General features: G+C 58.3%; 2 protein-coding genes across 6 annotated transcripts in view; both read right to left on the bottom strand.

Moving 5' to 3' along the window:
• The window catches only part of PHLDB1 (pleckstrin homology like domain family B member 1), a 28,509-nt gene extending 17,160 nt beyond the window's left edge, over positions 1-11,349 (bottom strand). For 2 of the 4 annotated variants that reach the window (XM_035555816.2, XM_035555819.2), the window contains exons 1-6: positions 11,128-11,349; positions 9,296-9,394; positions 8,376-8,499; positions 8,048-8,218; positions 4,616-4,741; positions 688-1,967 (exon numbers count right to left, since the gene is read on the bottom strand). In XM_035555816.2, coding sequence (XP_035411709.1) covers positions 688-1,967; positions 4,616-4,741; positions 8,048-8,218; positions 8,376-8,499; positions 9,296-9,355 — 1,761 coding nt within the window. In that variant the 5' untranslated portion in view covers positions 9,356-9,394; positions 11,128-11,349. Of the gene's footprint in view, positions 1-687; positions 1,968-4,615; positions 4,742-8,047; positions 8,219-8,375; positions 8,500-9,295; positions 9,395-9,730; positions 9,801-11,127 lie in introns of those variants that run through there. The other 2 variants (XM_050715046.1, XM_050715047.1) reach the window with 1 other exon arrangement.
• Positions 11,350-14,056: 2,707 nt separating this feature from the next.
• On the bottom strand, positions 14,057-23,488 carry ARCN1 (archain 1). 2 transcript variants are annotated; one of them, XM_035555960.2, is made up of 10 exons: positions 23,357-23,488; positions 21,413-21,676; positions 20,500-20,679; positions 20,057-20,262; positions 19,145-19,306; positions 18,237-18,402; positions 16,897-17,044; positions 16,443-16,551; positions 16,106-16,310; positions 14,057-15,851 (listed from the first exon to the last, which is right to left on the bottom strand). In XM_035555960.2, exons 1-10 carry the CDS (start codon positions 23,357-23,359, stop codon positions 15,762-15,764), a joined length of 1,533 nt encoding a protein of 510 aa, XP_035411853.1. In that variant the 5' UTR covers positions 23,360-23,488; the 3' UTR covers positions 14,057-15,761. The 2 variants fall into 2 exon arrangements, with proteins under 2 accessions (XP_035411853.1, XP_035411851.1); XM_035555958.1 differs by lacking the exon at positions 23,357-23,488 and adding an exon at positions 22,872-22,898.
• Positions 23,489-23,534: the final 46 nt, after the last annotated feature.

The raw sequence follows: 23,534 nt of genomic DNA, 5'->3' as shown, positions 1-23,534 counted from the left end.
CAGGGAGCGCTGTCCTGGCCCCGCTGCCCCCTGCAACCCCTGGCTGCTCCAGGAGACCCACTCAGCAGCGGAGATGACAGATGCACAGGGCAAGCCCCACCCAGGCAGCTGCTCACTCTATAAAAACTCTATCCCCATCCCTAAATATAGAGATGCAATGCCCACAAGAGCCTCCCAGCAGTTGCCAGCCTGGAACAGCATCTGCACACCACGCACAGGCAGCCACCACATCCCGGCTAGAAGCCACAGCCCTGGCAAGGACTTTGCGAACTCAGAGGCACTAAAATTTACACATCTGCAACAGAAAGCAGCCATACACATCAGAACAATGCTGCCGTAGGCTAAGCCCATGGTTTTCCTTGGCTGCTGCAAGCAGAAGGACTTGGTGCAAGGCAGCAGCTCCCCACACACCCCGGGGCACCAACAGCCGCTCCCGGCCATAATCTCTCTGGATAAGCTCGAGCCTTGGAGCCTGTTCACCTCATTCATAAGCTGCTGTTAGCAACTGCAGCAAAATCCCCAAGAGAAAAGGCCTACATTTTAAAAACAACAGAAGCTCAAAGCCATTTGCAAAGAGCACAGCCTGTGCTGCCTCCAGACCCTCAAAACCCTGGCTTGAACTCACCAAGCCTGGGACAAGTTCCCCTTCCCAGCTGCCACACCTGCCCCCCATGCCGCCGGGCTCACCAGGCGCTCCATCTCCTGCTCCCGCATCCGCTCCTCGCGCTGCCGCCGGTGGTACTCCAGCAGGTCGTCCTCGTTGTCGCTGATCTCGGTGATGCTGTTCTTGCGTTCCCGCACACCCGCTGGCAGCCGCATGTCCCCCGATAGCTTCCGCTGGGCACGGGGGCTCTGCCGGGGTGAGGGCATGGCCAGGGAGCCCAGGCTGTATGCAGGGCTCAGGCAGGAGCCAAAGCTGGGGCGGCGTGGGGCTGGCTCTGCCAACAGCGGAGACGAGGGGCTCCCAGCCCTGCTGCTCCTCCCTGCTGCGGGGCTCAGCTCGTCGTGGCCCTTGCGCCTGGTGCGGGGGCTCCCAGGAACCTCTCTGCCCAGCCGGGGCTGTGGGGAGGGGGCATCCGGGGCTGCCCGGGGGCTGGCAGCCCTGCGTGACAAGGAGGGGCTCAGTGGAGGCAGCTCCCGCATGCTCTCCACAGTCCTCCGGGCTGCCCGTGGGCTCTCGGGGGGCTGCAGCCCACGGCTGCTCTGGCTGCCATGTGCTGACCCTGCAGCGTCTGGGAGAACCCTGGCTGCGGGCTGCCGGACAGGGCTGGGGGCTAGGGGGTCCCTCGGCTCCCTGAAGGGGCTGGGGGGCCGCTCCTGCAGGGCTGCCCGTGCCCGCGGCACCGAGGAGCCCAGGGTCCTGGGGGCCAGGCGGGGGCTCCCAGATGGCTGGGCGCGGGGGCTGCCTGCCCTGTGCTCCCCAAGGCCGATGGAGATGGGGGCCGCGGGGCTGTCCGGGACAGCCTGCCAAGCGCGGGGGCTCTCTGCTGGCCGCGTCTCGCTGTGGCCCCCGTAGGGCAGTGCCGGCAGGCGCTGCGGGGGGGGCTGCACGGTGTGGTTGTAGCTGGAGGAACGGAGCGGCACGACAGGGGGCATGGCCGGCCCCTGCTCCTGGCTGCTGGGTGAATGGCTGGCATAGCCACCGCTGCTGGTGGGCGAGGAGAGCGGTGAGAAGGGCGGGGAGGTGTTCTCATAGCTGGAGCCCCCCGAGGTGGCACCAGGGCTCAGCGGGGGGGACAGGAGGCAGCGCCCACCCCCATTCACCATGGAGCACAGTGGGGACTGGCCGCGGGGAGACGGCTTCTTGCCAGGGGACGCTGGCTCCTCCAGCACCAGTGAGTCCATGATGTCCTGCAGGTCCTTCTCGATGGAGCTCACCAGGGAGCTGTGGCTGGGCTGGGCGCACTCCCCCGCCGCCAGCTCGTGCAGGGGCAGCTGGCGGCTGCCGTTCACCAGGGCCTCGGGCTCTGCAGGCAGACATGGGAGCAGGTTTCAGAGCAGGCTGAGGCCCCGCGCCGCCCCGCTCCTGCAGACCCTGCCCCACCGACATCAGAGCAGCACAGCCGCCTGCAAGGTGTGGTCCCCACAGAACGACCAGCACTACAGACAGCCCCTTCCCCAGCCCAGCCCTGCTTCGAGCCACCCTGCAAGACTTGCAGAGGGTCTGAGCCCCTCTCCGAAGCCCTCCGCTATCACACTGACTGTCCCCGGGGACCTGGGGCCAGAAGACAGGCTGGCACCCAGCTGGTGTCCCACTGGCCCCATCACCAGGGAAACAGAAACCCGATAGCTCTGCCTGGCCTCTGGTGAGGTGCCTGCCTCGAGGAGCTCCAGCACCGCTCCCCAGGCAGCAGCTGCCCGTGGGGCTGCAGGCACCCGCTGCTCTCCCCCGGCACGCGGCAATCCCAGGGGGCTGCCCGCTGCTCTGCGCCCCTCACACATCACCGGCTGTGAGAGAGAACCTGATCAGAAGCACTTTGTAGCTGCTCTCTGGGTGGCCAGAGAGACTCCTGGCACAACGGGCACAGAGCACACACTGAGCTAACAGCCCGGCCTCTCACAGCCTCTTACAGTAAGTGATGGGATCGAGCAGCAGCCTCGTCTGCTCAGCAACTCCACGGCAGGCCAAAGCTCACTTCATTTCATTAAATCCTCTCTCCCCACAACACAAGGCCCCTGCCCCATCTGCCTGCAAAATCATTTCATGGGAGCAAGCCGAGCGGCCCTGCAGCGCTCTGTGACAGGTAGCCAGCAGGGCACAAGCCACGCTGGCAAGCAGCCTCCCAGCTGACACCAGCCCCTTTCGGGAACGCATAGCATGTCTGGACACAGCTTGGCAGGCCACCACCTCAGGTGCTGCCCAGGAGGCACCAGGCTGCACCCCGGCCCCCTGCACACCACCAGTATGCCTGTCACTCAGAGAACAAACTTGTAACAGCAGCCACGGCTCTGGGCCAGGACAGCGTGCCACCCCGGCTGCGTCACTGCGCTGGCACGGAGCAGCTCTCCACGCTGCAACAGGGAGCACAGCAGGCAGATCTCAAGCAGCCACGGCAAAATAGGCAAGCAGCAGCCCAAAACACCAGCACAAGGAGGTTTCACACCCACCTGGCCCCTGCAGCAAACTCCAGGAGCACCAGGAGCCCTGAGGACATCAGAGAGGCCCTGCTGCGAGGAACACCACTGGTCCCACGGCCCAGGAAGAACCCAGAGTAGCGGGCAGCATCCTTGCACAAGCAATCCCGGCTGGTGCCACAGGGGCAGGGGGTGCAACCAGGGACCACGTGGGAAGCAGCTGCGGGCAGTCACAGGACATTCTGTAGACACGGCAACTCCTTGTGTCCTTTCTCCCTGTCCCCCAGCTGCAGGGTCTGATGCCTTCCTGGCCCTCAGCACTGTGCACGTGGCACAGGGGAGGGTGCCAAGCTCCTCACACAGTGCTAGGGCATGCTGGTCGGGGCAGGGAACGTGGCTGCCAGCCCTGGTACTGCTGCTGGGTTTCAGACATCTCCAGACATTGATCTGCCAGGGGCCAGGCACACTGCCTGGGAGCAGCGCTGCACCTCACCGCAGACACTCACCCTATCAGCTCTGCAGGAATACAAGCACTCCACGAGCTCACAGCATCCGGCCCTGAAGCTGAGCAGTGTGCAGCCGGACAGAGCCAACGAGCACCAGTGCCTGGTGCGATGCTGCCAGAAATACTTCCAGCACCTGCAGCATCCCCAGCCTGGCACCAGCTGCCACTGTGGAAGGACCAGGGGCTATCCCAGCACCAAGCAGGTCCCCTCCACCTCCAGGGCAGGGAGGGATCATGCTGGGAGACAGCAAGCAGCAAACTGTGCTGGTGAAAGCGCCAGCTGTGCCTTGCTTAGGGATGCTGCTGCGCACAGCCCTGGGGACCACAAGGGATGGCACACAGGAGCTGTGCAGCATCAGCACAGGGCCCGTCGCATCCCCCGCCCAAGAGGCAGAGTGCAGGGAGCTCACGCCCTGCAGACAGACACAGGGAGATAAGGAGCTGGTTAGATTAAGCACCACAGCCAGGGAAACGGCCTTCGCAACCTCTTTGTAGCCACCCCTGAATGTAAACAGCAGCTCCCAGGCGGGGGGGTGAGCGGTGCACACCCCACCACCCTGCAGCCCTGGCACCGACTGAGGGGTGAGAGCCCTGCCCAGGCAGCAGCACGGCCCCGAGACCCACTTGTGGTCAGGGGACCCAGGCTCAGCAGAAACCAGGAGCTCTGCCTCACTGCCCATACAATTACACTTTTCTCAGGCGTCATTAATAATTAACAGACATCAGCACAGACAACAGGCCGCGTCAACAGCGAGCAAAGGCCCCATGGAGCATCTGTGGATGGGTGCGAGCAATGATCCGGAGAGCATCAGCCTGGACACTGCTGTGATGCTGGGTGAGCTCATGCAGCTTCATCCCCCCCGCCTCCCCAGGCGGGGAGGTCAGCAAACAGCAACCCTGCACAGGAGAACCCGAAACGAGGGCTGAAGAACGCCTGCTGCCGGCAGCCTCAAGCCCTGCTGCCAGCTCCCAAGGGGGCTCAGGGAGATCCCTGACATCCCCACAGGCCTGCCTGGAAGAAAAGGGGTCACCTACTTGCTGGCAGTCCATAGATGGCTGCGGGGCTCCTGCCCCCTGCCGGGATCATGCTCTTCATCCACTTGGCTTCAGCAGGATGGTTGAAGCGCAGGAAGGTCGCCTGGCCCAGGCAGATGGTGCAACCTGTGGAGAGAGGGGGTGTCAGCTCCCTTGGGGAGGCAGGAGGGCTCCCCCCCGGTGTGGGCAGCAGCAAGGAGACAGCCGTCTGGGCATCCTCGGGTGATGCTGGGGAGAGGAGAGACAGGAGCTGGCGAGGGCAGGCCAGGGGGCAGGCATGGTACCCGGCCGTACCATGCTTCCCAGGGTGGGAGCAAGCTCTGCCGTCAGCAGAGGCTTAGGGCAAGCCTGTAATCCAGGTCACTCGCCGCCATCTCCGCAACTGGGTGCAGCCAGCGCATCTCGCGCAGCCACAGCTGGGGCCTGTGCCTCGGCACTGCGCGTCAGAGGGAGCTGGCAGTGGTCCAGCACCGCCGCCAGCTGCAGACAAGACAGCTCCTGTCCACCACAGGAGAACACTGCTTCTTGGCCCAAACCGGGAGCTTTCGCAGGGAGGGAAGAGGAGGAATGCAGGGAGGGAATCCAGGCTGTGCAGCCCAAGGGAAACAGCAGCAGAGACTGCAGATAGTCGCCGCTGAGTGCAGGCGGCCCTGGCCACATTGTTTGCTGCACAGCCAAGTGGCCGCCTGCCCCAGCCACATACTGAGAGACAGGCAGGGGGACCAAGACTGGGTAGCATGGGGAGGGCAGCAGCCCCATTGCAGACTGCGCTTGCTGCTCCCCCACTGCCTGGATGTAGCTCAAAGCACCCCAGTGGGGAAATGCTGCCAACACCTGCCCTGCAAGGGGCTGTAAAAGGTCCCTCGGCAGTAAAGACAACAGCCTCTGGAAGCCACAGTGCCAAAGTCCCACACCCAGCCCAGGGTGCCTGGGAGCAGGCAGCATGCAGCCAGCCACCTTCTCAGCCAGTGCTGCTGCTGCTGGGGAGCCCTGTGCTGGCAGAGCAAGGCTCCTTCCTGGCAGCCAGAGCTGCCGACACACCCCGCTTTGAAGCACCTGCCAGAGCCCTGGGTAGAGACTTGCTCCTCACTGTCAGCTGCAGCCGAAAATCCCTTGCTGGAAGGGATGCATTTTTTGTAGCAGCTGAGCTGGCAGGCACTGACCTGGAGAGCAGTGCCAGCTTCAGCCCCAGCCCTGCCAGAGTTGGGGGTCCAGAGGGAAGGGAGCTGGGCTGGGAAATCCCCAGGCAGGCGGTGGGAAGAGGAGGTGGGAAGAGGAGCATGGCAGGAACCACCCAGCGCCCACCGCCAGGCCGGGGGGAGCAGAGGTGACACAAGAGCACGCACACGACCCTGCGGGTCCCGTCGGGGAGCTGGCCAAGTCTGGCCCAGTGACTGCATCCTGCCTGCCCAGTGGTGATACCAGCACCTGGATTAGCTCTGGGCAGCATGGATCATGCCAGGTGAGAGACACCTCACAAATGCTATGTTAGCTGGCATAGCCATCACTTAGACTCATCCCCATGCAGAGAGACCTGACTGCCCCCGTGCTCCTCCAGCTCAGGGGAGCCAGACACTGGAGCTGCTCTTCCCAGAGAAGTCTCTGTGGCGTCCACCAACCTCCCACCCTGCTGAGACCTGCACCTTCCTCCTGTGCCTGCTGCGGAGGAGCCACATAGTGCTGCCCACCACAAGGCAGGAGGGAACAAAGGGACATCATGCAGCCACACGGCACCCAACAGCACGGCAAAGCCCCAGCACCCATCTCCACCACCCATCAGGCCCCTTTCTCCTCCAGTGGCGTGGCTCTCACCATCCCCAGCCCAGGCGGGCCAGGGTCCCCCTTTGAAGCCCCCAGCCGCCTCCCAAGTGGGGAGTGAGGTGCAGAGCAACCCTCCCAGCCGCTCCCGGGCAGTGAAGGCTCTCCTGGCTCTCCAGCTGCAGCAGGAACAACTCCCGTGCCGGGTGATAGCCCGGACAGCCCACGGCACGGCTCCAGGGGGCCGGGACAAGCTCCCCCCGGCCAGACGCCCCCCGCGCCCCCGGAGCCGCAGCCCGGCGGCGCGGGAGCCCCCGGCCCGGCTCCAGGCCTTCGTGCGGCTCCCCCGCGCCAGCAGCGCCTCGGGTAAATCACCGCCGCTACCGAGAGGCTGCCGGGGAGAGCAGGATCCGGATTTCTGACTCCGGCGCAACCCGACACCGCGGGCGATGAATGAGATGGCGGACGGCGGAGGGAGGGCAGAAGCCACCGGTGTCCGGGCGGCCGCGGGGGGGGCCGGGCTGCCCGGAGCCGACCCGAGCGCGGGGCCACCCGCCAGGGGGGAGCCTCCCGGGGGTGCCTCGGCTCCCGGCCCCGCGGCGGAGCGGCGGCGACTCCCCGCCAGCCCGGCCCGGTGACAGCTCCGCACCGGCTCCGCTCCACGGCCCGGCCCGGCCTTTCGGGTGCAGACGGGTGGCGGCTCCGAGGGGCGCCGGCAGCCCGGAGCCGCCGAACAAAGCCCGGCGGCGGCGGCGCTGCCGCGGGACCCAGAGCGAGCGCAGGCCGGCCCCGGTGCCCGGTACCCTGCTGCCCCCCGGTGCCCGCCGCCCCCCCCCAGCCTCCTCTCCGCCGGCCCCCGCCGCGCCCCCGGGCACGGCTCCGCGCGGCTCCCCCGGCACTCACCGCGGAGCCGCCGCCGTGCCCCAGCCGCCCGCAGGCCGCCGCCGCCGCCCGGGCAGCGGGGGCCGCGCACCGGGACCGCCCCGGGGAGGAGCCGCGCGGGCGGGGCACGGGCGGTGCTCCCCGCCGCAGCACGGACGCCGTTCTTCCTGCGTGCCCGCGGGCTGCGGCCAGAAAAAGCGACTCCCGAGGGAAGCGGGCAGCCAGGGGAAGCGCGACGGCGGCTGTGCGGGACCCGCCCGGGGGCTGCGAGCCTCGGCAGCGCCGCTCGGGCTCCCCGGTCCCTCGCCGGGGTGCCAGGAGCCCTCGCCCTCACCCTCACCCTGCAAGCAGCGGGAGGGAGGCGGTTGGGAGGGACAGCGGGGCCCGCAGCCACCCCAGCCGCACTGGGACCCTCTGAGCACCCGGCCCCTGACGGGCTGCTCCTTCGGGAAAGGTTGGATGTGGTGCTGAGGGACGTGGCTTAGCGGATGATATTGGTGGCAGGGGGACAGTTGGACCAGATGATCTTGGAGATCTTTTCCAACCCTTATGATTCTATGATTCCTTGCAGACCTCAGCAACAGGTCACAAGATAATTTTCTTCTGGGGCAAAGACAACTCCCAGATGGTGCCAGCACCCTGGCACATCCGCAGCCAGGAGCTGCTGAGACAGGACGGGCAGTGGCAGGATGGCTCCAGAGAGACCTCCAATATCTGATGGCACAACCCTGCCCATGAGGGCCAGCTCCTGCTCTGGAGCTGCTAACACCAATCTCTGCAGCACAGCCCTACCTTGGGTGAGGCGTGTGGGCCGCTGGATCTTCACTCCATCGATGGTGCAGGCATTGCCACAGGGGTGCAGGGTGAGCGTCCCCCGTGCGTTCTCGATGTAGCAGTGCTCAGGTGCCAGCCCAGGGCCCTGAAGGACAATGTCCTTCGCAGCCGTGCCAATCGTGGTCCTCCCTGCCAGGAGAGAGGCTGAGCACTCCTGCTGCCTGGTGGGTGAGACGGGCTCCCCACCATGCCCACGGGGCCCCCAGAAGCCACTGCAGGCAGCAGACAGCTGTGTGGGGTGGGGTGCTCCTGCACACGGGAGGCCACGCCAGCAGCCAGCACTCACCTTCCTCCAGGGGCAGCAGCGTGATGGCAGTGCTGAGGCGGCCGCTGCCCAGGCTCACCAAGTGTGGCTTCTCCGTCTGCACCTTCAGCCCCTTGCCTGTGTCTATCAGGTCCAGGGGGCTGTTCTGCAGGGGACAGAGCAGGACAGGTCAGGGCTGTGTGAAGCAGCCCATGAGCCCACAAAGCTGGGCAGGGGGCTGACCCCACACATGCCCTTCTTGGCTCCCTTGCAGCTGTCTGCAAGCAGAGACAGAAGCTGCCTCTGTTGCTGCTGTGCGCAACAGAAACAGTTCGTGCACCTTTACAGGTTCCTCATCTTTCCATGGCACAGGATGAGAGGGGAGGGATGCTCACGACACCTGCGGCAGCAGCCTGCTCCCCCACACTGCCCACCCACCCTGGGCTGCTCTGAAGCAACCTGCTCTGTGCCTCCAGCACACGGACACACGACCCCAAACACCCGCGCGCACACAGCCGTGCAGACAGAAGTGTGGCAGCTGGGCAGGACAGACAGACAGTAGGACACAGAGAGCCCGGGGCTCCTTCCCACCCTGCTGCCAGCCCTGGGGAGCTGCACTTGGGAGCATGCCCAGGTCAGGTCTGTGGGGGGGATCCTTGGGGCTTGGGCTACATCTAAGAGGATATGAGCCAGCAGCCACTTAGCTCAATTGGCTTTACGCTGATCCCATAACAGGATTGGGTTGAGGAGAGGCCAGAGGGCAGCATCGCAGCAGGGCTGGCGCAGAGGAGAAGGGCTCCCACCATATTCCTGCTCTCCATTAGGGGCTCAGCACTGCAGTCACAGCTGGGGTTTGCCTCCCCTCACCGCACCCTGTGCCACTGAGTCAGGGCCCTGCTGTATGCTGGGGCGGTGTAGGAAGGGCACGGCTCCCTCCACCTGCCGCGGCCCCGTGCACTCACCTGGATGATGGTCTGGACCCTGCGGGTTGGGCTGGCGACGGTCCTGCTGGATGCTTCCATGGTGCCTGCACGCAGGCACCTGGCGATACCAGGCACAGGCTGGGAGAAACAGAGGTGTCAGCGCGGGCAGCTGTGCCAGAACTGCCAGCACAGGGCTCCGTCTGTGCTGCAAAGTTCCCTGGGCTCAGTTCCTGTTTCTGGCCCTGCGGTAGCTACCCAAAGCTGGTGAACATCCCTGCCCAGCAAGACGCAGGCTCCAGCTCACCCAGGGAACCCCCCCACACACACACTAAGCGCAGGAAGAAGCTATCAGGCTGTGTGTAGCAGCTCTCCCAGGGACAGGAGTGTGTGGGGGCTTCCCACATACTGCCACCCCCCCCCAGCCCTCCCACCCCACGTAGGCAACCATTAGTGGCAGGCCTGTCTGGCATGCACCTGTGTGATGCACAGACACGGCAAGAGGCCAGTGGCCACCATGCTGCCAGCTGGAGTGGCCACCCATTGCCTTCCCCCGCACGGGGAGGAACCTGGTGCCATGAGGCAGTGATTTCCCTCACCCGGCACTCACGCCACTTGTTGCGCAGGGATGGGATGGGACATGGGACTGGACGCTCCAGGGTTACTAAATTTACTGTTGTCGGTTCCCAACGTCCCTCCCTTCCGCCCAGGCCTGGCTGCGTGCAGCTTAACCCTTCAGCTTAACCCTTCCTGGGCACGCTGGCCCCACCATGGGCGAGTGCAGCACGTGAGTGGGCTCACCCCGGTGGGGATTCTGGCCCAGTACCAGCTGCTGCTCGCAGGTAACAGAATCCTCTCCCTCCCGACTACATGGGCCCCACGGCCTGTGCAGAGCAGCCAGGGTGTGCAGGGCATAGGCACGAGCCCCAGGCTCTGCTTCCCTGCAGCAGCCCTGCCCCAGCATCACCCATAGCCCCAGCGCTCCGCCGGGCGAGGGACAGCCCTCCCCGCCCCGCCAGCATCGAGCACAGCTGCGGGGGCGAGTGGGTGGCTATTACACACTGCGGAAAAAATGAAATGCTGGAAAACAGCAGGCGTTGGATCCAGGGCTGGGACAGAGCCCAGACCACTCCGCTCAACATGAGGGCTGGCTGCCCCAAAGCGACAGCCCAACAGGGCTGCGGCCACCCTGTGCAGGATAGGTGCTGGTGATGGGCTATGACCAGCCCGCAGGCAGCTCCCCAGCACAGTCCCCGGGTGCCTGGGAGCAGCCCTCTGGTGCCCACCAGGTGCGGATGCGGGACCCCCTGCTTTCCCTTACCTGCCGCCCGGTCCTAGTGCGGGTGCTGAGCGGGAGCCTCCGTGGCAGAGTCCCCACATCCCCCACATGCTGCCGGGGCCGGCAACTGCTGCCCGCACGTGGGTGGACCACGCTCCCCAGCATTTTAAGACCCTGTTGCCTACCCGTACCCCTTCTCCTCACCAACACCGAGGCCCCACAACAACGTCCGGAGGAAAAGCCAGCGAGGGGCCGGGCTCCTGCATAGGAAGGGAGCGGAGCCAGGGTGGGATCCTGTGCAGGCGTTAACCCCTTCCCAGCACGGTAATCCCCGCCATGCCAATGTGCACCACCGTGGGCAAGAAACAGGGGAGCTCCAGCCCCACCATCCCGGCTGCAGCTGAGCACCCTGGCTGGGGTATGTCCCCAGTCCTGCCCACGTCCTGCTGCCCAATCTTACTTGACCCTGCTGTCCTCTACTCCATCACCCTCTGCCTGTCCCACAGCTGGGACGAGGACCCCACCATCGGCTCCAGCGCCCCCCTGATGCCCACCCTACTTCGTGATGGCCCCGGCCCCCCGGCAGCACCCTCACCTGCTCCTCACCGCTTCCTTGTGCTGGAGATGCCTGCCAGTCCCCGGACTGTTGGGTGCAGCAGGGCGCCCGCAGCAGACCCCGTGTCCTGGCTCCCCTGCACAGCCCTGCACAAGCAGTCTCTGTCAGAGGAATGCGGGGCGGGAGCGTGGCCGCCCTGGCCGGCGCCCCACCTCTGGTGCGGACAAGGCTGCCTTTCTTCTCTCGCTGCAGCCTGCAAAACACGCTGCTTGTTCCTGCCGTGGGAAGAGGCAAAGGCAGCAAATGCCAAGGGGTCGGGCTCAGTTACTGTCAAATAGCAAGCAGTCCCCATGCCCCCTGCGTGCAGGGCCGCTCGCGGGCTGGCGGCTCCCTCCGTGACTCCTGAAGCTGAGGGAAGACAAAAGCCCCTTTCTTCTCCGGGCAGGGCAGGGGCCTCACCTGGGAGGATGCCGAGCCCTGTGGCCCCTCAATGCCCACTCCCGCTCAGCCCCACCACAACGCAGGCTGCAGGGTGATGCTGCCCCCCACCACTCGCTTACAGGGGCATGGGGAGCCCCAGCACCTGGCCACCCACAGCCTGGGAACGCAGCAGGGCTGAGCGCTTCCTGCCCGGAGGCCCCACGGGATGGGGCACCCTGCTGCTCCCACCAAGACCCAGCCACAGCACAGCACCACCTGCCCTGTGCCCTGTCTGTGGGGCTGGACGCCAGCCGCCAGCCAGTTCAGTGGCCAAAGCCTGCCTAGCTGTGTGCCAGAGCAGCACAGAGCTTGGCTGGTGGGGACATGGCCAGGGAACAGCAGGGGCACGCTCACACAGCGCTGTGTGGACGCACTGCGCTCTGCCTGTCCCCCACTGCCTCCTGCAGTGCCAGCAGTGCCTGAGAGCGCCACGAAAGGGGGCAGGCACCGGGTAGCTCTGCTGCCCTCCCCCCCATCCTGGGGAAGCCAGGAGGAGCCCCTTGTCGCAGATGGGCCCAGCGCATCGTGTCCTGCAGTGTGGCCTTTCCCCCCGCCCAGCTGCTCGGATGAGTCAGGGAGGAAGCCGCACGGCTGAGCTAACGGGTGAGCACGCAGCGTCCACAACCTCCATCCAACTTGGCTGCCTGCTCCTTCCCCATCTGCTAACACACTTAAAGTGCTCTCACCCCTTCCCACACCCTCTGCCCCAGCAAACATGCAAACAACAGCCTTCCCTCTCGCAGCTGGGGAAGGGGGAAGTGCGTCTGCAGCACAGAGTGGGGGGGAAGGAGCTCAGGGCAGCTCGGGGCCCAGCGGGGGAGGCTGCTCCCTGCTGCTGCCTCCTGCCTGGAGCTGCCCCACAGCGCCAGGGCCTGGGTTCAGCGCAAGACTCGGATGTGGGCAGAGATGGAATAAACACAGGAGGTGAAGGCAGCACACCCAGGTAGCTCAGAGCAGCAAGGAGCAGAAAAACAGAGTGCCCAGGGAACCCCGAAGGTAACACAAGGTCCCCATAGGGAGCAGGGGGATGCTCCTGCCGCCCGTCCCACCTGAGGGGGGGGGCGCAGAGGCCGCACTGCAGTTGCTGGGGCAACACAACGCACCTGGCAATAACATAACATATATCAGCTGCCAGACAGCTCCTGCGGGAGCCGAGGAATCCTGGCCGCACCCGCTGATCTCAGTGCTCCCGGGAAGTGCTCCCACACCGCGTTCCAGCCAGGGCCACGGCCCTGAGGGCTTTGCACCTCCGAGGGCCGTGGATGCTGTGCATGGAGGCACTGCCCTGAAGCACCACAGGGAGGGCACGGCTCTGACTGCTGCCCTGTCCCCACTGCTCTGCTCGAGCTCATCCACCTAGGACCTCAGCCAGCACTGCAGGGACAGGCAGGCAGCTGGCTGCCAGCACTAAGCTCCAGGATGCTTATCAAGGTAGCACAAGTGGAGACTTCCTCAAAGCACCACCACAGCAAACAAGGGATTCTCATCTGCAAGCCACTCATACAAGCTCAGCTCAGCTCGAACAAGCAGGGAGCACCTGTGGCTCCTCACTAACGACAGCCCAGGTCCCACAGCACAGGAGCAGGGTGGGTCTCAGATCCAGCCCCCGGCGTGGCAGCCATCACCCAGCCTGATGTTCAGCAGCAGGGGTCAGGGATGAGCCTGTCGGCTCTAGAATGGTCACTGCTCCTCCAAGTCCAGTCTCTGGCTGCTGGCAAGCGCCACCTCGCCACACAGACCCGTCACACAGCTCCTGTGCCCTGCACAACACCCTGCCAGCAGCATCCCCCTGCAAGCCAAAGCACGGCCACACGCGGGGCTGGGGCAGCCGGGGGGCTTACGGGACCCATGGGGCCAGCGAATTCCTCGGGCTTGCCAGCAGGAGCCTAATTAAGGGCCTGAAGGCACCGGGAGGCTCGCAGCAAACAACGTCCCACTCCAGCACAGCCAGGGTGCAGGACCGACCCCAGGCCCAGCCTCACCCTGCAGCCGCCCGCGGCGAGGGGCTGGGGGCCGAGAGCCTCGCGCGGCCCCACGACGGAGCCGGCGGTCCCCAGGGCTGCGCACAGCCCCCCGGTTAACGCGCCGGCCCCCAGCCCGCCCCCGCGTCCCAGCAGCGTTTCGCAACGCCGGGTTTTCCTGCCCGAAGGGGTTTTCCGGCTGCCCGGCCCGCAGCTCGCCCCCGCGGCTCCCCGGGGCACAGACCCAGCGCCGTCCCCGGGCTCTGCCGTGGGAAACGGCCCGCGGGGGCTCCCCGAAGGCGGCGGCGGCTCCCCCCCCGCGCCGCGAGCGGGCCCCGCCCCGGCCCGGCAGAGCCCGCCCCGCCCCGCCCCGGGCGGAGCGTTCGGGCCCCGCCCCCGAGCGGCAGCTCCCCGGTCCCGGTCCCGGTCCCGGGCTCGGGTCCGGGCCGGGGCTCCGCGCCCCCCGCCGGCGGCCTGGAGCGCGCGCTCCCCCCAGCCCCAGGCAGACAGAAGAGGCTCAGCCTTCCTTTTATAATACTCTTTTATTTGATTAAAGAATTTGTATTCTTTGTATACACTGGAATGTGCTCTATTCCCTAGGCCATTATTGTACAGGGTTACAAAAACTGGGGTTGGGGTGTCTTTCTTTTTTTAATATTACCCTTAAACAACTTTAAGAAAAATGCTTCCTCGATGTTTGAACTCGACTCCATTTTAAAATCATACAGACAAGCAACTCTTGAACATAACTGAATTAATAGGATTCATTGTCTATCTCACTACAGAACAGGGTTTGCTTTCCCTCCCCCAGAACACATCACCTTCCCAGGGCAAGAATCAGGGTTTATTTCCTCACTGGCGCTATTAACAGAGGAGAGACCGCTAACTTCTTTGGCAGAGGACCCCATGGGAACCAACGCACGCTTACTCTTAGTGAAGTGTGCTCTCTGGAGCACGCTAAACGTGTTTTTAGGACTTGTGAGGACAGGACACCGTTTGAGTATCACCTGCATGCTCAGCCCTTGCCTACAGCAGCAGCTGGGGAGCTCCCCTGCAGACCTCATGCTGTTGGGGCAGCAGCACTGCCACTTAGGTGGTGACTAGCCCCAAATCAAGCAGGTGGGACGTATTTTGAGGGGAACACAGCACTGTGGGATGAAATAAGTGATACTATTCAGGCAGTCAGAGGAGGAACAGCACTGGGATAGCAAACACTGCACTTGGGTGTTGCTCACTCAGATCAGCCCAGCATGCTTTCTGGAAACTACCATTCCCCTCTCCTCCATCACCAAGCGCTGAGAAAGACCACCAGTTTTTGACAGATCCTAGCCCCACTCCCACTCTGCACAGAGGTGAAGTAAAACAGTCTCAACAGCTGCTTGCACACCGGCACCCTGCAGCTCAACTTGCCAAAACACCAACCCAGCCTGAGCCAGGACATAAAACCCTGGCCAAGAGCTACTACAGCAGACAGCGAGCCCTCAGATGGAACAGTCACCTCTGGATGTTCTCCCCACTGCAACAGGAACTAGAGCATTCAGAGCTGCAGCCTGTGCCACCAGTTATCCCACTCCGACCCAGCCTCAACAAGAAAGGCCCAAAGGACTTCTGGTGAGCCCAGGATGAAGTCCATTGCTGTACGGTAGGGCTGGATGGACAGCAATTAACAGTGTGGGGGCAAAGAGAACTGAGCTGTGAGGCCCTCTTCCCCTATGCTGCTGTCAGTACCCCACCTTTGAAACCGAGATCAACTTGTTCCACTTCTACCAGATGGAAAGGTCCAGAGAAGCACTGCATCCTTGTGTATATCATCTTAATGCCTGTTTTCACCATCAGATGCAAGAGTTGAAGGCTGAGGAGAAATTAAAATGGCAGCACCAACAATGGAACAGTGTTTGATGATTAAAAAAGGAAGAGCATGATGTCTAGTAGGCTCTGGGACTGAGCTCCGGTCATCTTCATGGGAGAATGGGAAGTGTCAAAGCCAGGTTCTCTGCAGAGATCTTGTTCTGCTAGCCAGTAAAAATCTGCCAAAGAAATTTGTAGCCTTTCCCCCCATGAACATGTCAATTCTGTGCCAAAAATGTCTGTGACCCAGGACACTGCAGATGGCAGACAGAGCCATGTGTCTTAGCAGAGAGAGGGCTGCGGCATTCCAAACATTCAGAATAAACTTCGGCCTCTTTTTTTTTTTAATTTAAAAATTTCCTTTGTGATTCCCCACAGCTGGCATTACAGGATTTCGTACTTGTCCACCACGAAGGTGGTTTCAGTAGAAAACCTTACAGGGCTGTTCCCATCTACCTGGGTCACTTTGGTAACCTGTGGAGATAACACACATTTAGTTGAGCATTTAACACCACTTCCCAACACAACAAAACACAGCTTTCCAACTTTGAGACGGTCAAAGAGGACAGATTCAACCCAGCACTTTTGAACCCCAAGTCAGTACTGTAAGAAAGATCTTAAAGATCTTTGTACTGCACCACAAACACAGCCGGACAGTCTAAGGGCAACTACAGCACATTCTGCAAGTATCCCCAGTAAGTGTAGCTCTACACCGTTAGTGACTGTACCTGTATGTTGCAATAGTTCTTTTTGGAGATGAAGGAGACTTGCACTGGAAAGAAGTCATTTGGCTGCCCTGCTATGCTGAACTCCAGGCTGCCACTCTTGTTTTTGGCATCTATCACTGGCAGGCACCACTCAAGGAGATTTCTCCGGCTGTCATGGCGATATTCGCCATCTATTTCCCCAATCACTGGGGCACCGACACCAGACCTAGAGTAGGCAAAAAGAGCTACAATGCCTTACTTGCAAAGAGCTAATGAAATGAACAAACCCAAATGGCAAAGGAGCTGACAATATACAAAGGCACTTGTTAGCATTGCCCAGGCATGGAATGTTACTTACGGTAAAGGGATTGTGATGATCACATCGTTCAGTTCTAGACTCTCCTCTTGCAACTCATATTCAATGTTAACATCGCAACTGTTCCCACTTTCTGACGGCCAGCAGTTAACTGAGGGCAGAAAACCAGTATGCTGTACCAGACAATCTTTCTGTGCACAACAGGCTTTCAAAGATGATGTACTTCAAAAAGTACCGTGAAATTATAACCAAGAAATTCCAAATTAAAGAAAAGCTTTTGTTTTCTTTAAGAACATTACAGAAAATGGACACTGGTAAGAACAGGTACTATACGATGGAAGGCACATAGAAGTCTTCACCCCTTCACCCAGCACCTTGCAGTGTCCCATGCTGTGGAGCCAGCCCAGCTGCTACAAGGCAGGGTACAAGCAGGCACAGATGAACATCAACCTCTTCCAACCAAGCTCCCACACGTCACACACACACTTGCACTCACTTGTCAGTGGAATGAAGGACTCTTCCGTGGTCTGCAACCTCCACTTCAGCACGCCCACATCACTGTTAATAGGGAATGATTTCTCTGGGTTCTTCAAACCAATCTGCGATTCTGCAGTAAAAAGCTTTTTGTCCACATTTGGGTGAGTCTGAAATGGGAACATAAGCCAAGGCTGTGTCAGCTACTGCAGTAATTTCAAGTATAAGGTGACAACCACATGTAAGTAATTCAGGTTCTAGTACGACGGCCCTACACATCCCTGAGTACTTTCCTCTGCAAAACATATCTTGCTCAGAAGTCCGGCTACAGCACATCTACTTATCAGCCTGCAATACTGTCCAGAAAATACTGATCCACCAGAAAGAATCCACACCACTGGCATTTTTAGTTGCCACTGCACCAGACACTCCAGCAAGTCCTGGTATCTTGGGCAGCATCCTGGGGCTTACAGAACAACAACTCTAAAAAAATCTAAATTTTAAAAAATTTCATTTTTCTCGAGGAAGAAATAGCCTCCTAAAGCATTTCAGCCTCGTGCTGTTGGAAAGAACACTATGAAACCACAAAAATACTACTTCCATCAGCAACCTTTGTGTAAATATATATATATGGCAGCAGCCAAACTCAATGTAAATATTCTCTCATTGCAATGGCAAATGTGAGCATCTTTTTAAAAGCAAAGGATTTCTACTGTATAAGTAGACATGCAGACAGCTAAGTACAGATAAGCTCTTGGCAAGAAGGAGAAGGGAGCAAAAGAGAGTATCAAAGCAACAAAATCTCCAGCACTGAATAAGGTAACAAAAATACACAGGAAGACAAGGAAGGATGTTTCTCTAAGAATCTTCCTATACTGCTGACCATAATCCAAGGGCTTCAGCAATTGTGTCAGATACAGCAATAAAAGGACACAAGTGAACCAAGAAGAAACAGCTTTCCATATAATAAATTTTCTTCGTTGGAACAGTAACTTGACTAGAGAACTCCCGTTCAACAACTACAGCTCACATCATGTAATAAGCACCAAGCAGCATCAGGCTGCTGCAAAGTTCATGTGAAATCAGATGGCACGCCAACATGCTTCACTGGATAGATAAGGCTCTGAAGGCAGGAGGATAAGCGTATGAGACCAGATCTCTCAAGTGAACTTCAAACTTTTGACCATAAGCTAGCCCAGCATTTATGCTGCAGAAATGTCTGTTGTGACTACTTCCATTTTCAACATACTTGCTGAAAAGGCTTAGACAGGTGCATAGGACTCTAGCACTCAAGTATTTCCAATACTTTGCCCCAGAGAACAGCAAAAGCATGTTCAACAGCATGAACACCAAACGCTTTACCTGTAACTGCACTCCCCTTTTGTCTTCATTTTCTACATGCAGGCGAATCCGTGCAAATTTTTCATCAGAGATGTGCAGCATGATCATGCCATGCAGCTCCATATTCTGTAACCCTCCATCACGGCCACAAGTCAAGGAAATTTTCTCCTCTATTTTCATGTGCACACTGGACAGAAAAACAAATATCTCAAGTCCTACACTTGGCATCTAACAGGCAAGATGAAAAATTAGTGTTCAGCAAGGAGAGGCTCTATGCAATGAGCAGGTGCTACAAAGAGCGTGATGGTCCCAAACAGAATGACACTGCCAGCATAACAGATGCATGCACTAACAATGCTCTAACACGTTAACTCAGGGGCACACAGATCTATGGATACAAGTCCAAAAAAAACAGAAACCCATACGATAAACAGTGATACAGCATCTCGATATGCTGTTCACTCAAAATCCCGCTACCATACAGCAGCACAGCTCACAGCAGAAAAAGGTTCAGATCTGCTACATGTAAAACAAACTCTGAATATCTGTATCCTAAGCTGCAATAGGACAGGATCTATTTGTGTCTGCGTAACAGGAAAAATGGCAGCTACTTTAACTCATTTGAAGGCAAAACACTGTGAAGAGATGCATTCCAGAAGGCACAGGAAAATTTCCAATCTCAGCTAAAGAGAGGAGGTACAACCATTTTAGCTAAGACAATTTCTAATCAAATAAGCTATCTTTTGTCACTGTGCTTTCCCAGATTTTACCCTTCATCTTTTAAAATCAGAAGGCTAGATGAGCACACAGGCCTTCAATGGCAGGAAAAAGCCTGTGCTGAAAATTAAAGAGGAAGACAGCTCACAGAGCAACACGTGGATCAGAGAGAGTAGTAAGAAGACTGCTTTCAGAGCAAGGATAATACCTACCTCTCCATGTTAATGGGTGGTGCAAGAACTTTGGCTGCTTCTGTAGAGCGTTTGCCTACGGAAGTCATGATATTTTCTCCTTCCAATTTCAGTTTGTCCACGAAGTTGTCCACCTCCTTCCCTTTAGCACCAAGTTTCAGAGCTTTACTAGGACCTGAAGGCCTAAACATAATGCACAGACATATTCAAGTCACATTCATCGCAACAGTTTCACTCTTCCTCAGTCCTAATTTCAAGTGTTGTAACTTGACTATCCCAACAATTTAATATTCACCTCTGTAACCTTTTCTGGGGGGAGAACAAGTAAAGAAGAGAAGATCTTATAAGAAGGATGAAATATTAGAGTTTAGATACAGATTCTGAGTATTGCCTGGTACCACTCTTTCTGACACAAAATGAGAAGTCCAATACCCATCAAAGACCCTATGGAGGCTACGGGATGCTCAGGTACTACTGTGATACACAGCACAAATGCTCTTAAATAGTAAAATATATGGTCTACAATATATATGATATGCACCAGTTTAAAAGCATCCAAATTAAAGGCTTTGAGGTCAGCAGACACAGATCAGAGAAGCTAAGGAGAGAGGCCTGACTTTCTCTATCTTTGCAGTAACCCAAAGGAGTGGAGGCACACAAAGAACCTGTGATTTTAAGGCGATACTTCTTGCAGTATCAGGGAGAAAGCTCTTGATGTCCAAAACATAGCGCCAACCTGGTGAGCACTAGCAGACCCCAACAGCACCCAGGCCACAGGTGAATGCTCCCTCACTTACCCATGTATACCAGCTATTTTAGCACCTGTTTATCCATGAAGACTCAAGAGGAAGGCAACTGAAACCCTTTATTTGGGCATACGGTTTTCAGACAGTGCTGACTCCAAGAAACATCTGCTGCCATCTGTACACTTACCTGGAAGGCGCTGGTGCCACTTTGGGCTTCTCCGTTTCAATGATGGTCTCTGTGATCATTGCTGCTGTTGTGCCCCCAGACACAGCTGAACTACCAAAGCCACCAAAACCAGGTGCCTTTTTGCCTTGTCTCTCTGCATCCCTTCTAGCCTGCTGCAATTCCTTTGCTTTACGGCGCATCTCAGCTTTTGCTTCACGTTCCTGAGTCTAAAGTAAAAGACAAAAGGCTGGTAAAGCTTTGCAACCTCAATCTTATTCTGTATAGCAACTAACACTAAGTATGTTTTCTTATCAACCTTTTTTCAAGGACCAGGAAACGGGCATTTAATTTACAGAAAACCTAAATAATTTTAAAACCCTGATCAAATTGGAGTAACATCTTCACATAAAAAAGCGTCGCTTTCCAGAGTACCTTGTGCCAAACTCAAAATTATTTCCACTCACCTCTCGGACAGCTCGGAACACCTTTTCTTCATGCGAGTCCATCTCAGTGAAGGTCCGAATTTGTGCCAGGTTTACGTTCTCACGGTAGCCCAGGGCAACAATTTCATCAAAGGCAAAAATCAGGTCAAAACAGTGTTCAGAGATCTCATTCTCCTCCAAGGCTCGACAATATTCTGGGATCTAATTCGGGAAAAACATTTAAAAGGAGCATTCATAGAAACAGACGGACGTAACTTTCAGCACCGTCTTTCTACTGTTCCCAGACTTCACAGTTGTGCTAGGCTCTCCGCAGAACTAGCGCATCACTGAGCTGCCTTTCATTCCTTTACATTGTTGATAAACAACAAGATGAGGTTTTGTGATTGTTAGTTTTTCCTCAGCTAAAATATTTATGCAATCTTTTAACATAGTTCTAACTTTGTAACTCACAAGAACATAAACAAGCAAGCACTATGATGCTAGTTAACTTCCTGAAGATCCTTTGGTTGCATCTGACAGAAATAGATTATACAGTTAATATAAAGACAATTGCAAAAACTCATTACTTAGAAATGTATTTAGAGTAGTGCTATGCTTCTCAAGTGCATCCTGTAAAGCCACATTATTTTTAGAAAAAATATAATTATCTTAAGAATACAGCGAATGTTTTACGTTAAATTTGTAACTTCGTCCCTTTGGTCTCACCAGTTTAAGGGCAACCATGGGTTTCTTACATATAGTTCAAAAATACCGCAGAAACTTCAAAGCTTAACCTTGTCCCAGGTCAAGAGACAGGCTCTAGAAAATCATGTTGGTAGGTGGAGGCAGACAGTACTTCAGCAATAGCTCACCAACAGGTTTCCTTATAATAGCACTGTTTCAGGATACAGACACGTGAACTTTGCAGTAAATAACCCGAAGCATAGATCCTTACCACTCTAGAGAAAAGTCGGAGTGTTTCCAGGTCTTCCAGGATATTGCTGTTTTTGGTGGTGATCAGCACCATGTAGAGCTTCTCCATGGGCTGATAAACATACCGCACACTCTCTGTTTCCACAAAAGTGTGCTGCTTCCCGGTGTTCATGAGTTTTGGGAAAGCTGCCAGCAGCCCCTCGATGCGGGTCCGGGTCATCTCCACGAACTGCCGGGAGACAATGGCCTTCCCTGCCTTTGTGCAGACGGCAGCCGCCAACAGCACCTGTGGAGAACACAAACATGGGTTAGCTGTGCCAGTCTTGGACACTGTCTAGCCCCTGCAAGCCTGACACAGAGCCAGACATGCAAAGAAAAGTAAAATCTAGTTGGCAGTAATCTTTCACATCGAGCTGATTTTCCTTCACTGGGATCTTATGTGTCTTTCTATGACTAGCGCCAAGAACTTACCTATTCTAATAGCAGATCGATCCACCTCTGCTTTTCTCTGAAGATATGCTGCAGCCCACTTTCTGTTTCTGTGCTATGTGGAATTAAAGCTCTCAGTCCTCCAGTCAGGAAGACAGAGTCAACCAACCCATTGCTCTATATACAAAGTATGACAAAACCCCAAAAATGCTTTAAGCAAAGGTCTAGGTTACTGAATTTTCTGTTAGTTCAGACCCAGCATAAAACTTACATTGAATACCGGAATGTTTTGAAATTTGACATTCCTTCCCAATGCCACGTTTACAATCAAGACAGGTTAATAAAATCTTGAGAGCTATATTAATTACAGCATGTGGACGACTCTCATGGGCATTTCACAGATGCTATCGTACCAACAATAAAAAGGCAGTAAGGCAACTGCTAATTTACCTTTTCTTATTCTCTCTACCTAGACTCCTTCCTGGAATTCCTCTCAAGGATTAGTTTCTTAATTAACTTTGTCAAGATAGGACAGTTTCTGCAGCTAAGATCTTTGGGCTCCCCAGCCATTTTCATTCACAGTACTCCAACAATGAGAGAAGCACCAGCAACTCTCAGCTGCAGATGGATTTCCAGTACCACCTCGAACCCAGTCAACAGGTGGCCGAGTAAGGCAGTCAGGTACCCTGGCAAAACTGTCGTGCATTGTCTGGATAGTCCTAGGACCCTGCAGCTTGACAGCTCAGGGACAAACGTATCCGGAAGAAAAGTGATCAAAAATATACCTCCTCTCTCCAACCACTCTCTGAAACTACTCCGCACGCAGCGTAAGAGAGCAGAATGGCACCAGCAACTCCAGCAGCACTGCCGACTGCTGCACAACGCAGCACATCGGCCTCTGCTGTCTCATCGAGTGACACCAGGTGGGCAACACGGAGCAGGACCGGCCCCGGCAGAGGAAGAGCTCGGAGCCCCGTGCTCCCTGACAGCAACACAAAGTAACTGACCACCCCCTGGACCCAGCCGCCACGTTACCGGTCACAACGCCTCACCGGAGACAACATCCTCAGCACCCCAAACGACCTTTAAAACGCACGTAACCGGGTGCGACAAAGGCTGCGGCCGCGAACTCCCCTCTAGGGGAGCAGGACGCCGAGGAGGGCCCCGCAGCCGCCGCTGTGCCTCCGCGCGGGGCTCCCCCTCGCTCCAGCGGCGAGCGCGGAGGGAGGACGAGCCGCCGCCACCCGCGGGCACGGCCGACACCGGCCCTCGGCCGAGGCAGCGCGGCTCCAGGTGGCTCCAGGAGGCGGCCCCGGGGCCTCCCGAGCTGCGCCCGCCGTGGGGCCCGGTGGCCGCGCACCCGCCGAGCGGGAGCCCCGCGGCTCCGCCAGGCACCACCCGGGGCAGGCCGCGCTGCCGGGCGGGCGGCGCCGAACTCCGCGGGGCCCGGCCAGGCCCCGCACGCCGCCGGAGCCCCGGGCACGGCCGACAGGCGGCCCCGGGCACGGCGGGCGGGCGGCGGCGGTCGCGCCCTTACCATGGCGGCGGCGGCGGCGCTGGGCTCGGCGCTCGCTCCCTCGGCGCTCGGCGTCCCCTCGGGCAGCCCCACAAGATGGCGGCGCGGAGCCACGTCCCCAGCCGGAAGCGGCGCGGCGCGGCGCGGCGCGGGGCGGGGCGGGGCGGGGCGGGCGGACCGGAGCGCAGCCCCGCCGGAG

This window comes from Cygnus atratus, chromosome 22 (assembly GCF_013377495.2).
Source record: "Cygnus atratus isolate AKBS03 ecotype Queensland, Australia chromosome 22, CAtr_DNAZoo_HiC_assembly, whole genome shotgun sequence".
Taxonomy (NCBI): domain Eukaryota; kingdom Metazoa; phylum Chordata; class Aves; order Anseriformes; family Anatidae; genus Cygnus; species Cygnus atratus.
Note: the sequence above shows the minus strand (reverse complement) of the source record. Positions and strands in the feature narration are given on the sequence as shown.

Coding starts and splice junctions, on each gene's coding strand:
- ARCN1 (XM_035555958.1), bottom strand. Junction 20,680..21,412: donor TCCGACTTTTCTCTAGAGTG/GTAAGGATCTAT, acceptor TTCCCGAATTAG/ATCCCAGAATATTGTCGAGC. Junction 18,403..19,144: donor CCACCCATTAACATGGAGAG/GTAGGTATTATC, acceptor TTTTCTGTCCAG/TGTGCACATGAAAATAGAGG.